The sequence below is a fragment of the Enhydra lutris genome, unplaced genomic scaffold (genome assembly GCF_002288905.1).
Source record: "Enhydra lutris kenyoni isolate GAN:26980312 unplaced genomic scaffold, ASM228890v2 scaffoldscaffold82, whole genome shotgun sequence".
Lineage (NCBI taxonomy): Eukaryota > Metazoa > Chordata > Mammalia > Carnivora > Mustelidae > Enhydra > Enhydra lutris.
Genome location: NW_019154166.1, coordinates 1,466,450 through 1,478,001, shown reverse-complemented (window position 1 = coordinate 1,478,001; position 11,552 = coordinate 1,466,450). Strand labels below are relative to the sequence as shown.

The following is an 11,552-nucleotide window of genomic DNA, read 5'->3' as shown; positions in this document are numbered from 1 at the left end:
TGGGAAGCACACATCAGTCTCTGTGGGGTGGAGCTCAGATCAAGTCTCTGGCCAACGCCCCCCGCGCCCCAGATTCCCACAAGCCTCCTGGCCCTGGGCGTCTGCCCCCACAGCTCAGCCTGCTCCCTCCTCTGCCTGAGTCGCCAGGCCGCGGAGGCTTTCCTGGGGATCCTGTGAGATGAGCCTTGCCTCTGAGCGAGTAGCTGGGAAGCAACACGCAGGGACTGCGTCTCAGCTGTCCTTACCTGTCGGCTGCCGCTTCTGCCGCCACACCAAAACCGACTGACCTGGCAAGTGCGTAAAATGGGCAAGTGCCTTCTCTTTAATACCTTCTCTTTAAAGCTCCAGCTGCTGTGTTCCGGGGGCCTCCGCCTCTTTGTCCAGCTGCCTCCCCTCCCGCCACCACAACTATCCAGATCTGGGGGTGATGTCATCAATCCAATTTATTGATCACGTCCTCAGTGAGGTGCAGGGAGGGTCACGTCCTCCCGCTGCAGACCTTCTGGCCATCCTGACAGCTTCTGCCGCCTCCTGTCCCCTCAGCCCTGCCTTGGTTTACCCACCGAGAAGGGGGAATCTTCCGCTGTCCTACATGCCCCGAAACTAACGCCCAAGAGGAGGCCGGAAAGCTCGAGGCAGCTTCCCAGCTCCCCCAACTGCTGACACACAGCCAGGGGCAGAGAGGTCATGAGGATCCAGACAAGCAAGGCAGGGGGACGCAGGAGTAGGACAGACCAGAGTCCTTTGCCGCAGAGGAGAGAACCACACTGTGGAGGGCAAATAAATAGAGGGGCCCAGGACAGTAGAGTCCAGGCCCCCAGGGGCGCACTGACTGCGGGAGCAGCAGGAAAGCGGGAGCCCTGGCACCCCGGGCCCCTGGCCCCTGGCCCGCCTCAGCCACTGAGAAAGACACGCTTGTAGGCCTTGTTCATCTGCTCCAGGAAGATGAAGGTGAGGACGGTGTGTGGGCCCAGGCGGGCGTAGTACGGCGTGAAGCCCTTCCAGAGGCTGAAGAAGCCCTCGTAGCGGACAACCTTCACCAGCACGTCCTGCACAGGTGGGCAGGGCGTCGGGGCTAGGACCTGGCTTCCAAGGCCGTGGCCGGCTTCCCCAGCACCCTCCCTGCCCTCCCAGAGCCCCGAGCCCCACTGCCTCACCAGCCCGTTCTTGTACTCTGGCTTCCCGTCAATCATTCTCATGTTCTGGATCCTGCAGGAGAGGCAGGGGCGTGAGAGACACACAGAGCGGGGCCTCCCGTCTGCCTCCGGGAGCCGGCCCGCGCACTCACCGGGTCTTGACGATGTCCACGGGCATGGAGGCAGCTGTGGTGACCAAGCCGCTGATCATGCTGGCGCAGAAGTGGCAGAGGATGTTGTCAGAGAAGTAGCCTGGGGGAGGCAAAGCAGGGGCGGCGGTCAGCGTGGAGCCCGCCCAGGCCAGGCTGGGGTGCCCCCGCTCCGGGGCTCACCTGAGTCCAGTAAGAACTGCTTGGACTGGGAGTAGGAGGCAAGCTGGGCCGCATTGACCACAACAGCGCGAGCCATGGTAGGGATGCATCCCTGTGGGGGGGTGGGATGGGGGGGTGTGGTGTCAGAGACAGCCAAGAGCTGCCCCCTGCTCCCCCAAAATCTCCGGCCCCTTCACTCACCCTCCATAGCGTGGGGACCCCCTCCTCTCGGGCGATTCGGATCAGAGCATTAAACACGTTTTTGTAGCCACGGCGCTGGTCAGGAGGAAGCCTGGTGAGAAGGCAGGGAGAGGCCAAGCTCAGGATAGCCCACCCTGCCCCACAGGAGCAAAGAAAGGGGGGCCAGAACACGGGCGTCACTGCTCCGCTCCAGACCAGGGATAAGGAGTCAGTACACTGACACCGGATCCCAGAGAACGAAGCTGGTGCAGACTCAGACCTGGAACTCACCGGCCATCGGCGGTCATGCGGATAAGAGCCACCTCAGCAGGTGTGCCCACGAAGGCACCCGTCGCGCCTGCCGTCATGCCGATCAGGGCCTTTAGCAGAAAGCCAGGCGGCGTGCCGTCTGCCCCAGTCAGGCGCTCAAACAGCACCGTGTAGATGCCGAGGCGGGTGGTGGTGTAGGTGGCCTGGCGCAGCAGGCCAGCCGACAGCCTGGGGAGTGAAGAGGTCAGGGCATCAGGCCAGGGTCTGGAGCTGCCAAGCCGCCCTCTCCCACCAGCACTCCCCCGTACCCAGTGTAAATGCCCCTCAGCCCCTCCGCCCTCAAGATGCTGGTGAGGGCATGGAAGCTGGTCTTGTACTCCCGAGTCTTGGCTCCCTCCCCGCTCAGCTGCATCCGATTCTTCACCAGGTCCAGCGGCTGCACAAACACCGTTGCTCCCATCCTGGAGGAAGACAGAAGCGGAGTCCAGGGCCTGCTGGAACCTGGCAATGAGGGGCCACCAAGCTCCAGGCCCGCCCCGTGATTAAGTAGGTGTCCAGAAATCTGGTGGTTATGTGTGTATGTGTCCGTCTGTGCCAAGAGCCACGGGTCTGAAAAAGTCCAGTGGCGGGGGGCATGCAACGGCAAGTGCTCCACTCCGCTCCACGGGGTCAGGCATGATCTGGAGCGGCCTGCAGCCCACCCCAGAGAGAAGGTGGGCGCTCGTGACCTGGGAATTCACGCAGCCCAACAGGAGCCGGGTAGGGATCTGGAGCCCCACAGGACCTGGGAGAGCCGGGCACCGGTCCGGGAAGCTCAAGTGGCCCGACGGGCCGTGCAAGGAGCCTGCACGCAGCCCAGCAGGAGCCTCGCAACGGGGGAAAAGGTCCTGGCAGCCCACCAAGGACCTCGGCGTACGCCTGGGACCGCGCTGGCCCCGTGCCGACCCGGGTGCCCGCCACCGACCCGCAGCCGTCCCTTCCTCCTCCCTCCCGATGCCGGGGCCTGAGCTTACCCGGCCAGGCCCCCAAACAGGAACTTGACGGACTTAGGGGACGTGCGGGGCTTCGCGTCTACCCCGCCGGCCCCGGGACTCGTCGTGGCCGCCATCGCCGCTCAGGGGCCCTCGGCTCCGGGTCCTGTGCGCGAGCGGCCCCACTCGCGCCCAAGGTGACACCGCGCGCGCAACAGGGCCGAGGGCGCGCGCACGCCCCTCCGGCTCTCCCGGCCGGCCCCAGCTGGAAACCCGCGCAGGCGCAGGCGCGCGGCGCAAAGGCCGCCGGGAGCAAGTCGGAGCCGGAGGCGGGGCTTCGAGGAGGTGTTGCGGGAAGGGGTGTGGCTGGTTTAGGAAGCCGGAGTCCAGACATACTTTTCGCTGAATTGGACTCGCGGGAAAACAGGGTCAGGAGATCTCGCGAGACAGAATGAGCTAGGGAAGCCGGCGGGAGCGGGGCTCTCTCGCGATAGGAGCAGCAGGCGTTCCCCGGCGGGAGGGACAGCGTGGGGAGGACTCTCGCGAGACCCGAAGGTGCCGCAGCCGCGGCGGCGGCCGGAGAGGGCGAAAGGTTTGTTAAATCGGACAGCTCCCAGGTCCCGGGCATGGGGGGGAAGGACTGGATCGTTCTCTGGAGTGCGGCGCTCGCTGCATCTGCAGATGCACTCCCTCCGCCCTGACCTTCCTCCGAACGGCCCTTTTAGGACCGGAAGTCCTTCTTCTCGAGCGCCCAGGGCTGGAGGCCGCTGGACTCCTTCCCGGAAGCCCTTCCCCGGCCGCGAGGACGCCGGCGCACCTGCCCGGAAGTCCCGCCTCCGGAGCGCCCCCGCCCCGCCCGAAGTTTTCCTGTCACCTGTGCCTGCCGCCGTTCCCGTTCCCGGTCTTGTCCCTGTACCCGCGAGCGGCGCATTGAGTGCCTCCCGCCCCGCCGCGCTGACCGGGCTGGGCACCGCACGCCCGCACTCGGGGCCCCTCCCCCGCGCCCCCATGTAGCTGGGAAGAGGGGCCTGGGGGTGGTCGGACCCCCGGGATCCTGAGGGAGGGGTGGAGGGCGCAGAGCCCCGCTTCTGCTCCTGCTACGGGGCGCGGCCTGCCCGGCCTCTCGCGCCGCTGCCATGCGCCCCGCGGCCTTCCCGCTTCCTGTGGTGGTGGCCGCCGTGCTGTGGGGGGCGGCCCCGGCGCGGGGGCTCATCCGAGCGGTGAGTGGAGGGCCGGGGGCGGGGCGGGGGCGGGGCGCGGGGCCGCGGCGCTGGGGAACACGACTCTCTCGCCCGCAGACCTCGGATCACAACGCCAGCATGGACTTCGCGGACCTTCCCGCTCTCTTCGGGGCCAGCCTGAGCCAGGAGGGCCTGCAGGTGAGGGCCCCCCCAAAATCTCTCTCTCCCGGGGAGGGGCTTGCGGAGCCTCGCTTTTGCGGAGGCTGGAGCCCGTCCGGGGTGGGTCCAGAGCCTGGAGGAGGCGGAAGACAGAGTCCACCGCGGGCGCCCTGGAGGGGCGTGGAGGGGGACGAGGAAGACGGCGGGGCAGAGCGCAGCTCCCAGCGGGGTCTTACGACGTCGCGCAACTCAGTGACCTCCCCGCGGCTTGATTTGCTTTCCTGGGAAATGGGGCGAGAGGCGTTTTCTCAGGGTTTTGGGGAAGTCCGGTCCCGTAAGCAGTGCTGACTTGCTTCACCGTGAGGACAGCCGGCCGGCGAGCACGCCCCGACCCGGCGTCCGTGCGCTGGTTCGTTAGGTGGTGGTGGATCACCGAGCGCGGAGAAGAGAGGACACGTGTACGTGTGGGAACCTTCAGGGTCGTGTCGGCTCTGGCTCACAGCTCATGAGCTGAGTAGCATCCCCTGTGGCAGGCAGGACGGAGCTTCTCGGAGTTGCGCGGGAAGGGAGAGGCTTTGGTAGGCACGAGGTGGCAGGACAAGTAAGTTACGCTCGGGTTAGAGCTGAGCGTGGCAAGACTCTCTCCAGCGGATGGCTGGTGGCCTGTCGGGCAGCTGGCCTTGCGAGTTCTGACCCGCTCATTCCAGATGGGCTGCTTTCGGTGCCGTTCTTGGGGGAGGCTGGAACTAACTCAGGGAGTCAGTCTGGGTCCCGGGCTTAGCACAAGTGGCTCTATTTGGGGCCTCTGGCCGTTTTCTTAGCAGAGGGGACTGTGTTTTGTGGGAGTGTACTGGAGACGGGGGTGGGACCCGGACGAGTGCAAACTTGGTTTATAATCTGAGAATCTGAAAGGCAGAATCTGAATTAGTTTCGAGTGTGGGATAGAAGCTCCCCCGGGACAGGGAGAGGGATGGTGGGAGGTCTGGCCAAGAGGAGTCGAGTGATGTCCTTGCCTCTTGGGTAGGCGGACTTCTGACTCAGGTAGGATGCTCCGGGGTGAGGAAGTGAGGGACGGCGCATGCGCAGCAAGGGGCAGCCAGTCTGCTTGGTGGGGCCCGTGGGGCGGTGAATCCAACTGTTGTTTGCTTCTCTTCCTTCCCCAGGGCTTCCTTGTGGAGGCTCAGCCGGCCAATGCCTGCAGCCTCATTGCCCCTCCGCCCCCAGCCCCGGTCAACGGGTCAGTCTTTATCGCACTGCTTCGAAGATTCGACTGCAACTTTGACCTCAAGGTTGCTGAATGCGCAGTGGGAGCTGGGAGCTGAGGGTGACAGAGGTACCCGGCACGAAGGGAGGCAAGGGCCACGATGGCCCCTTACTCCCTGCCTTGTCTCCCAGGTCCTGAATGCTCAGAAGGCGGGGTATGGCGCAGCGGTGGTGCACAACGTGGGTTCCAACGAGCTTCTGAACATGGTGTGGAACAGCGGTGAGGTTGCGGCACCTGGGCGAGCTGGGTTTTCGCTAGAGCTCAGGCTGAGATGTGGGTGGTGTGTGGCCGCCGGCTTGGGAGAACAGTCCGTCCTTGGGGCAGGGTAGAGCAGGAGAGCCGAGCGCCAGGGTTAGCGCTGGAGCGGAGCGGAGGGCTGGGTTCGCAGCGTCGTGCACTGATCCCCGCAGAGGAAATCCAGCAGCAGATCTGGATCCCGTCTGTGTTTATTGGGGAGAGGAGCTCCGAGTACCTGCGTGCCCTCTTTGTCTACGAGAAGGGGTAGGATGCGTCCCTCCTTCCCTCTCTGTCTTCAGCCCTTCTGTGCCCACCTGGAGCCCACGCCTCCGTGCCCTGGCCATTCAGCCTCCAGTCCTTGTCACGGTGCCTTGAGACTTTCCTCCCACCTCCGTCCTCGTCCGTGGGCCCCATCCAGCATGTTAACTTTGTCCCTTTACCTTTCCTGCTCCTCTGATCCTGGCCTTCTTTTTCCCAGGGCTCGGGTGCTTCTGGTCCCAGACAACAGCTTCCCTCTGGGCTATTACCTCATCCCCTTCACAGGCATCGTGGGCCTGCTGGTTCTGGCCATGGGAGCGGTAATGGTGAGTAGCTTGGGGTGGGGGACAGACGGCAAGAGCTGCAGCCTTTAAAGCCAGACTGGGTCTGTGCGTGGGAGGTTGGGGAGGGGGTTGTACTGGATTTGCCCTGTTTTGTTCCCCTTCCCCAGGTAGTCCGTTGTATCCAGCACCGGAAGCGGCTCCAGCGGAATCGACTGACGAAAGAGCAGCTCAGGCAGATCCCTACCCATGACTATCGGAAGGGTGAGGGGCTCCGGCGGAGGTGGGGGCCTTTCCCACGGCTCACCTGGTGCCGAAGGAGCTGGAGCTCGGGAGACCCGGGGCAGGGATGGCAGGTGTCAGCCTAGGACGCCGGCTTTCTCCTTCTTCGCCCGCATGCGCGGTGAGGTTGGGACAGTAGAGCAGGAGGTGGAAGGCACAGGTGGTTAAATGCAAGAGTTGGGGGGAGAGATGGAGGACGGCCCTTGCTGGGAAGGGAGCTGAGAGCAGACAGACGGAAGCAGTGGGGAGGAGTTGGTGTGAGAAGAAGAAACAGGTAAGGAGGGGTTGGGTCTTCAGGCTCTGGAGCCTCCAGTGCCCATATAAGGCTAAGCAGAAGCCCTGCCCCCCCACTTCCGCCCCTCCACTCCCTACCTCCCCACCCGTACACCTCCCCCCACAGAAACCCACTTCCCTAACCCCGGATTCTTCGGGTCCTACTGTGGCCAGGGAGGGTATCTGGAGGGTTCAGCGGCACCACTCCCAGAGTTCTCGGGGGCCTTGGTCCAGGATGGCTCAGAGACAGGACTTTCTTCCTGCCCCAGGAGACCAGTATGATGTGTGTGCCATCTGCCTGGATGAGTATGAGGACGGGGACAAGCTGAGAGTGCTCCCCTGTGCTCACGGTGAGGCCCTCCCCTCCCGGCCCCGCCCCGAGCCTCCCCAGAGCCTCTCCAGCCCTGCCGACAGCAGGTGCCTCACCCCCCTACCCCCCCACCCCATCTCTCAGCCTACCACAGCCGCTGCGTGGACCCCTGGCTCACCCAGACCCGGAAGACCTGTCCCATCTGCAAGCAGCCTGTGCACCGCGGTCCGGGGGACGAAGACGAGGACGAGACTCAGGGGCAAGAGGGTGATGAGGAAGGGGAGCCGAGGGACCACCCTGCCTCAGAGCGGACCCCGCTTCTGGGCCCCAGCCCCACGCCACCTGCCTCCTTTGGCTCCCTAGCTCCAACCTCTCCTGTTCTGCCGGGGTCTTTGACAGATCCCCCACCCGCACCCCCTTCCTCTTCAGCTGCCATCCTGGTCTAATAGTCCCCTGACACCCCCCCCACGCACCCCTCCCATGACCTATTTGCACAGCCCCTCATCCTCGCTCAGTCTTCTGTGTTGAGGGATGGGGGCATTTCCACCCCAGGTTTCTCCCTCCCTCAACCCCATCCTTTTGAGGGGGTTGGGTCTGGAGAGGGACTGGGTCTTCACTTACTGGGTCAATAAAGTTTTTGTGAACTAAGGAAGGGTGAGACCATTGTCACACACATGCACTCCTTTTTGGGGAATCGACCCCCCCCCTTTTTTTTCCCATAAAGGGACAGAGGTGTTCTGAGAGAAGAACCTGTAGCTATGGGGACAGCCCCAGCAGGCGATTACTGTGACTCAGAGAGGGGGAGCCCCACCCACATGGGGATGACTCAACCGGCCCTGCCTTGCCCGCAGGCCTAAACCCATTCTCTGGTCTGGAAGACTCTCCCATTATCTACCAATTCAGCTTGTACCTGAGGACTTAGGACTCGGAAATGCCACCTTTCCACCGAGTAAGGGCTGGCCCACCCGGGCAGGTGGACCCAGGCCGGAGCTTACCCCAGGGCCTGACTCGAGGAAGCCCAAGTTCCTAGATCCTCTAGTGCCCTCAACCCTCTTCTAAGCCAAAGGGTCACAGGGACCATCCTGACACCCAGGCCAAACCACACAGCACCTTGTTAGTAGAATCTTTTTTATTCAGAAAAAAAAAAACCCAAAAAAACAAAAAAAAGTTTTCCAACCACACACAGGAGGGGTTTGGGTAGGGGGAGGTGTCTGTCCATCCAGCCCCAGCCCCCAGCCCATGTGGTTTTGGCAGCAATAAGGGGTGTGGGGTAATGGCCCAAAAAATAAAAATGGTGTATGTGTGTGTCTGGGAAGGAGAGGGGTGCAAAAGCCGTGGGGAGTGGTGGGGGGCAGGGACGGACGAGGTCAGTACTGGGAACGCCGCAGGTGGGAGGCCATTTCATAACATTTCTTGTTGATCATACCACCGTGGACACCTTCTTTGCCCATCAGCAGGACTAGCGCTGGAGGAAAGAGAAAGGAGGCTGGGACCCAGGTGTCACAATTCCACCCCCTGCCAGCTGTTGAGCAGCTGTCCAGCCCTGGGGCTGTAACCCAACCGCCTCTCTCCCAGCACCCCCCCAACCACAGGCAGGCTGTCAGTCACTCTGGAACAATAGGGCTTTTCAAGAGGGGGAAATCAAGCTTGGAGCTGGAGAGGGCTCCGCTAAAATTCAGGGGCCGAGGCTGGCAGGCTGGTGACTGGGACTCAGGCTAGAAATAACCCGGTGGAGCCTGCCACACCACATCTTAAGAAAAGAGTTCAAAAGACAGCTAAATGCCAACTTCTGGCCACCCTGTCTACCTCTCCCAAGAAAATAGGGTTTCCCCTCTGAAAAGGTTCAGGGGCAGGAAGGAACTTAAGAGGTAATACAGTTCAACTTCTTTACATTTCGAGAGGAGGAACTGAGAACTGGAGGAACCATCCAGAGTCCTGGCTGGTTCAGTCAGGCTGGTGTGATCCCCTCATACTGGGGAGCCGCACAGAAGAAGAACCCAAAGACCAACAGGAGGTACAGGAGGGATCCCAGAGCTGGGAGAAGGTTAAGAGCCACTCACTCTTGGCAGTCATGGTGACAGTGATGTTGAAAGTGGGGGCTCCACCGGTGCTCTTGGTACGAAGGTCCATGGTGAACTCCCCATCCTGCAGCAGTGAGTCCCGGATAACAGAACATTTCTGGCCCCCAAGTGTCAGCCCGTTCACGAAAAAACTTGACCGGTCTTTGCCAACCAGGACACCAACCTCAGCTGGCTGGAAGAGTAAAGGGGCAGCCATCAGGTTAGTACAGCAAGGTTCCCACCGGCTTCAAGGATCCACCCACCCTCCACATCTCCCCCCAGAAGAGCTCTATGTCCCCTGCTCTGTGCACATCTCCGGGATTTGAGAACCTCTAGAGGGGACCTGCTGAGCGACGGGGCAAACCTAGTAAATGCTTACAGAAAGAGACAACACGTTCCTCTGGACACCTCGATCTCACTTAATAGGAAAAGCAAACCCAAGAAATAAAGGGAGCCAAAAGCCAGGGAGCAGAGTGGCCGGGCATGGAATGGGGAGCCTTTGGATGCACACCACTCTCCTTCAGGAAAAGCAGAAGCGAAGAGGGGAAGGGAGGGGGCGGGCGAAGCAGGAGAAACAACTTTGCCCTTATTTGGTCAAAGGTTCTGCAGGAGTTGCTAGGGGCCCGGACGCCTGGGTCTCCTGGTGACTTAGGGTCTGGGTCCAGGTAGCGGTGCCCCGAAAGGAGGAAGCAGATCCCCGGGGCCTTTCCGGGGACACTGGAAAACTTGGGAATGGGGCGCGGGGCCAGAGGCGGCCACCCCGCAACCAGGTCCAGACACCCCAGGGAGCCTCTCCCCCTCCCCCTAACCCCCCAAACCCCCACATCCGGTCCCCTCCCGCCCGGAAATCCCCTTCCCCCCCCTCCCGAACTTCCGCTCCCCCTCCCCACTTCCGGGCAGCGCGGACAGGGAGGTGGTGATGGGGCCGGCAGCCCTCATCCCTCATTCCTTCACTCGCGCGGCCTCCAACTTCTCACAAAGTTCCCCCGCCGCGGGCCCCGCCGCATGGCGGGAAGGGCGGGCGCGGGGACTTACGGGACGGGCCTCCCCGGGACGCGGGGCGCACAGCCGACCCCGGGGGGCGTGGGGCGGCCTCGCCCTCTCTCAGGGAGCCGGGAGCGCGGGGAGCCCCGGGCAAGCGCGGCGGCCTCCCGCGGCCCGCACCAGGGAACAATGGTGGTGGGGCGCGAGCCGGCCGCCGGAAGCGGGGCCGGGGGTCCCCCCAACGCCGCCCGATGCCCGCGCCCGCCCCGCCCTGGCCGAGGCGGAAGTGGGCCTCCGCACCGGGCGGCGCGCCCCTCCCCGCCCTGTGCCCCGGATGTAACGCCCCGTCGCGGGCAGCGGGGAGCGGGAGCGATGGGCGCCGCCGCCCCGGGGCGTGGGTCTTGGGGCCGCGGGGGGCCCGCTAACGTGCGGCCGCCATCGGCGCCGCCTCCAGGGCGAGGACCCGGTCGCGGCCCGCGCCCGCCCCCACCCGGGTCCCTCCCTCTCCGCGTCCGCGCCGGCCGGTGCCCCGGGGCGCGCGGGCCTCGCACTACCGTGATGTTGACGAAGGTCTTCCCGGGGACGGCGGCCCAGACGGAGGGCGAGTCCTTATAGCCCACGATGGCCGCGTCCTGACAGGTCCCGTCCGCCATGAGGTTGTCGATGTAGGCGTTCCACCCGGCCATGGCGCTGCTGCGGGGGCTGCTCTCGGCGCTGCTGCTGGGGCGACGGGCTGGGCTCGGAGGCCTCGGGCTGGCGGGCGGGGGGAGGCGGAGAGCTCGGGGCGCGCGCTGCCGTCCGGACCGCGGCTCTGCTCGGCTGTGCAGCAGCCCTCGCACCGCCACTTCCTGCTCCTCCTCCACCCCCCCCGGATTTTTATTTGCAAAGGGCGGGGGGCGGGGCCTGCTCCCCGTTCCCTCCTTCCCTCCCCCCGCCTGCCCAGAGACCGAACTTTGCAAAGGCGATTTTAAAAATCCCTCCCCCTATTGCAAAATTTGCAGAGTTGGGTGGAAAGCCCTGTGAAAGGATAGGGGACGGCAACGGCGGGGGCACTTAGGGTCAGGGCTCGCCCCGCTTCGCCCCGAAAATCCGTGAGACGCCGGTGTCGGGGAAGGTGGCGAGCCCGAGGCGGGCAGGGAAATGAAGGGAAGGCGAATCGGCGAGCCGCGCCGGTGGAGGCGGGTGCGGGGCGCGCAGGGTTAAACGGACCGGCTCCCCCTTCCCCCACCTCCGCCCTAGGGCAGGAGTGGCGGCAGCGGCGCGTGCGCCTGCGCCTGCGCGGGGCCGAGCCGGGCGGGAGGGCGCGGGGCGGTTGGGGCCGGCGGCCCGGGGCGCGGGCACACGGGGGCGCGCGCGCGCGCGCGCGACGGGACCCCCCCCCCCCCCCCCCCCCCC

General features: G+C 64.4%; 3 protein-coding genes across 6 annotated transcripts; 1 reads left to right on the top strand and 2 right to left on the bottom strand.

The window, feature by feature from the left end:
- Positions 1 to 425: 425 nt before the first annotated feature.
- Positions 426 to 3,164, bottom strand: LOC111161153 (solute carrier family 25 member 11). Of its 3 annotated transcripts, none has more exons than XM_022524680.1 (8): positions 2,911 to 3,164; positions 2,206 to 2,358; positions 1,919 to 2,125; positions 1,649 to 1,739; positions 1,469 to 1,559; positions 1,289 to 1,388; positions 1,158 to 1,209; positions 426 to 1,049 (listed from the first exon to the last, which is right to left on the bottom strand). In XM_022524680.1, the coding sequence occupies exons 1-8, from the start codon at positions 3,003 to 3,005 to the stop codon at positions 894 to 896; spliced, it is 945 nt and encodes a 314-aa protein (XP_022380388.1). In that variant the 5' UTR covers positions 3,006 to 3,164; the 3' UTR covers positions 426 to 893. The 3 variants fall into 3 exon arrangements, with proteins under 3 accessions (XP_022380388.1, XP_022380389.1, XP_022380390.1); XM_022524681.1 differs by having other exon boundaries at positions 2,944 to 3,164; XM_022524682.1 differs by lacking the exon at positions 2,206 to 2,358.
- A 214-nt stretch (positions 3,165 to 3,378) lies between these two features.
- Positions 3,379 to 7,761, top strand: LOC111161231 (ring finger protein 167). 2 transcript variants are annotated; one of them, XM_022524829.1, is made up of 10 exons: positions 3,379 to 3,460; positions 3,594 to 4,088; positions 4,167 to 4,247; positions 5,372 to 5,497; positions 5,604 to 5,691; positions 5,883 to 5,973; positions 6,188 to 6,293; positions 6,419 to 6,512; positions 7,073 to 7,153; positions 7,258 to 7,761. In XM_022524829.1, exons 2-10 carry the CDS (start codon positions 4,005 to 4,007, stop codon positions 7,557 to 7,559), a joined length of 1,053 nt encoding a protein of 350 aa, XP_022380537.1. In that variant the 5' UTR covers positions 3,379 to 3,460; positions 3,594 to 4,004; the 3' UTR covers positions 7,560 to 7,761. The 2 variants fall into 2 exon arrangements, with proteins under 2 accessions (XP_022380537.1, XP_022380538.1); XM_022524830.1 differs by lacking the exon at positions 5,372 to 5,497.
- A 467-nt stretch (positions 7,762 to 8,228) lies between these two features.
- On the bottom strand, positions 8,229 to 11,015 carry LOC111161067 (profilin 1). The gene is made up of 3 exons (XM_022524532.1): positions 10,712 to 11,015; positions 9,174 to 9,366; positions 8,229 to 8,578 (listed from the first exon to the last, which is right to left on the bottom strand). The coding sequence occupies exons 1-3, from the start codon at positions 10,841 to 10,843 to the stop codon at positions 8,481 to 8,483; spliced, it is 423 nt and encodes a 140-aa protein (XP_022380240.1). The 5' UTR covers positions 10,844 to 11,015; the 3' UTR covers positions 8,229 to 8,480.
- Between the last annotated feature and the right edge of the window lie 537 nt (positions 11,016 to 11,552).

Bases quoted from the DNA above. Each gene is read 5' to 3' on its own strand.
- LOC111161067 (XM_022524532.1), bottom strand. From the start codon at position 10,843: ATGGCCGGGTGGAACGCCTACATCGACAACCTCATGGCGGACGGGACC. The intron at 9,367-10,711 runs GTAGTGCGAGGC...TTACTCTTCCAG, and splicing joins AGACCTTCGTCAACATCACG to CCAGCTGAGGTTGGTGTCCT. The intron at 8,579-9,173 runs GTGAGTGGCTCT...TCTTTCCTCCAG, and splicing joins TGTCACCATGACTGCCAAGA to CGCTAGTCCTGCTGATGGGC.
- LOC111161231 (XM_022524829.1), top strand. From the start codon at position 4,005: ATGCGCCCCGCGGCCTTCCCGCTTCCTGTGGTGGTGGCCGCCGTGCTG. The intron at 5,974-6,187 runs GTAGGATGCGTC...TCTTTTTCCCAG, and splicing joins CTCTTTGTCTACGAGAAGGG to GGCTCGGGTGCTTCTGGTCC. The intron at 7,154-7,257 runs GTGAGGCCCTCC...CCCATCTCTCAG, and splicing joins AGTGCTCCCCTGTGCTCACG to CCTACCACAGCCGCTGCGTG.
- LOC111161153 (XM_022524680.1), bottom strand. From the start codon at position 3,005: ATGGCGGCCACGACGAGTCCCGGGGCCGGCGGGGTAGACGCGAAGCCC. The intron at 1,740-1,918 runs GTGAGTTCCAGG...CCTTCTCACCAG, and splicing joins CGCATGACCGCCGATGGCCG to GCTTCCTCCTGACCAGCGCC. The intron at 1,210-1,288 runs GTGAGTGCGCGG...CCTCTCCTGCAG, and splicing joins GTGGACATCGTCAAGACCCG to GATCCAGAACATGAGAATGA.